The sequence below is a fragment of the Cebus imitator genome, unplaced genomic scaffold (genome assembly GCF_001604975.1).
Source record: "Cebus imitator isolate Cc_AM_T3 unplaced genomic scaffold, Cebus_imitator-1.0 Scaffold187, whole genome shotgun sequence".
Classification (NCBI taxonomy): domain Eukaryota; kingdom Metazoa; phylum Chordata; class Mammalia; order Primates; family Cebidae; genus Cebus; species Cebus imitator.
This window is the reverse complement of record NW_016107502.1, coordinates 119,566-122,288: the sequence shown is the minus strand read 5'-3', so window position 1 is coordinate 122,288 and position 2,723 is coordinate 119,566. Positions and strand designations below refer to the sequence as shown.

General features: G+C 47.2%; 1 protein-coding gene across 1 annotated transcript in view; it reads left to right on the top strand.

Annotated features, from left to right (window-relative positions):
• FOXM1 (forkhead box M1) overlaps nt 1-2,723 on the top strand; it is a 19,085-nt gene that overhangs the window by 2,799 nt on the left and 13,563 nt on the right. Inside the window, exon 2 of the mRNA XM_037744860.1 lies at nt 1,102-1,650. Coding sequence (XP_037600788.1) covers nt 1,149-1,650 — 502 coding nt within the window. The 5' untranslated portion in view covers nt 1,102-1,148. The remainder of the gene's footprint in view (nt 1-1,101; nt 1,651-2,723) is intronic.

Sequence of the window (2,723 nt, the reverse complement as noted above, 5' to 3'; positions counted from 1 at the left end):
AGAGACGGGGTTTCACCATGTTGACCAGGATGGTCTCGATCTCTTGACCTCGTGATCCACCCGCCTCGGCCTCCCAAAGTGCTGGGATTACAGGCGTGAGCCACTGCACCCAGCCAGAAAACATATTCTTTTAAAATTCGAGCAAGTATAATAGCCTGAGAAATAAATGTCACTCTCTAGAGTTGTTCAGTGCACAAGCTGCACAACTTTACATGAGTCTTCAGTAGAGGTTTCCATTTTATGTGAGGTCTTGTAAACTAGGAGATGATTTTGCCAGTGGTGTGGCAATAGTACAGTCTGCCTTTCTTCCCTGATTCTGTTGCACTGGTCCTATTTACAAAGTAACACAAAAATTAAAAGGCCTGGCTGGGCACCTGGCTCACGCCCGTAATCCCAGCACTTTGGGAGGCTGAGCTGAGTCTATCACCTGAGGTCAGGAGTTTCAGACCAGCCTGAGCAACGTGGTGAAACCCTGTCTCTACTAAAAATACAAAAATTAGCCAGGCATGGTGGTGGGTGCCTGTAATCCCAGCTACTTGGGAGGCTGAGGCATGAGAATCGCTTGAACCCAGGAGGTGGAGGTTGCAATGAGCTGAGATGGTGCCATTGCACTCCAGCCTGGGTGATAGAGTGAGACTCTGTCTCAAAAAAAAAAAAATTAAAAGGCTTTATCTTAGAATGGATTATGGGATCAGAGTTTTGTCGGGACTCCTAATTACCATATGCTCTCTATTCTAGCATCTTCCATTGCTGTCCGGACAGTCATTGCAAGTTATCTATTTATATTATAGTAGGCAATTTCCACATTTTTGTAGCTGTCCCATCCATTTCTGTAGCCAAATATTCTGAAGCTTCAAGAAGGAGATCTTTGGCTATCTCCAACCCAGTCCCATTTTTGCCCTTTGAATTGCTTCTGTCTGCTGTAATTTTAGCAATTATTATCTCCTTATTATCTGAGGTCTTTACAAAAGTCCATGGAACATTCACCTCTGCCTTTGAGCTCATGTTCCTGGTCATAGGAAGAGGAGCACCTTTATCTTAAAGAACCTCTTCTCAGCCTAAAAAAATCTCTGACATCTTGCTGCTCTTTGCATTTTCCAGGGTCCACACTTGTGATTCTCAATGGAGAGTGAAAACACCGATTCATAATGAAAACCAGCCCCCGTCGGCCATTGATTCTCAAGAGACGGCGGCTGCCCCTTCCTGTTCAAAATGGCCCAAGTGAAACATCAGAGGAGGAACCTAAGAGATCCCCTGCCCAACAGGAGCCTAGTCAAGCACAGGCCTCCAAGGAAGTGGCAGAGTCCAGCTCTTGCAAGTTTCCAGCTGGGATCAAGATTATCAACCACCCCACCATGCCCAACACCCAAGTAGTGGCCATCCCCAACAATGCCAATATCCACAGCATCATCACGGCACTGACTGCCAAGGGAAGAGAGAGTGGCAGTAGTGGGCCCAAGAGATTCATCCTTATCAGCTGTGGGGGAGCCCCAACTCAGCCTCCAAGACTCCAGCCTCAAATCCAAACCAGCTGTGATGCCAAAAGGACAGAAGTGACCATGGAGACCTTGGGACCAAAACCTGCAACTACGGATATAAATCTTCCTAGACCACCTGGAGCTCTTTGTGGGCAGAAACAGGAGAGCCGTGGTATGTGGTCTTCCAGGCAAAGGGGTGAGGGAGCCCAGCCTTTCCTCTCTAGTGGCAAGGTCTGTAGTCTGTCTTGATGCTTGCAACTGTCAGGCATCTGGCCAAGCATGGTGGCTCACGCCTGTAATCCCAGCACTTTGGGAGGCCGAGGCGGGTGGATCACTTGAGGTCAGTAGCTCGAGACTAGCCTGGTCAACATGGTGAAACCCGTCTCTACTAAAAATACAAGAAGCTTAGCTTAGGGTGGTGGCGTACACCTGTAGTCCCAGCTACTCTGGGGGCTGAGGCATGAGAATTGCCTCACCATGTTGCCTAGGCCAGGAAGAGGAGGCTGCAGTGAGCCGAGATCCACCACTGCACTCAATCCTGGGTGACAGAACAAGACTCTGTCTCAAAAAAATCAAAAACAAAATAATCAGGCATCTAGCCTGAGCCAATGAAAGTGTTGTCTTCATCCTGAAAGCTTGACCCAGCTCCTTTGGGCACTGTTGAAATGGTTCCAATTATAATTTAGCATTTCTATTGCTTTCATTATGTTGGAAAAGGATTTATTATTTCTGTTTATCCTTTCCATTGACCCAAAAGAAAGTAAAAATCCTTTTCCTTTCTTTAAAAAAAATCTTGGCCTGGTGAGGTGGCTCATGCCTATAATCCCAGCACTTTGGGAGGTAGAGGCAGGTGGATCACCTGAGGTCAGGAGTGGCCCACCTGAGACCAGCCTGGCCAACATGGTGAAACTCCGTCTCTACTAAAAATGTAAAACATTAACCGGGCATGGTGGCAGGTACCTATAATCCCAGCTACTTGGGAGGCTGAGGCAAGAGAATCGCTTGAACCCAGAAGGCGGAGATTGCAGTGAACCGAGATTACACCATTGCACTCCAACCTGGGGGACAGAGCAAGACTCAGTCTAAAAAACAAACAAACAAAAAAAAAAAACTTTTCTATTAAAAAAAAAAGTTGTTATTCTTTTTTTATTAAGAAGGGGTCTCAAGGCCGGGCGCAGTGGCTCAAGCCTGTAATCCTAGCACTTTGGGAGGCCGAGGCGGGTGGATCACGAGGTCAAGAGATCG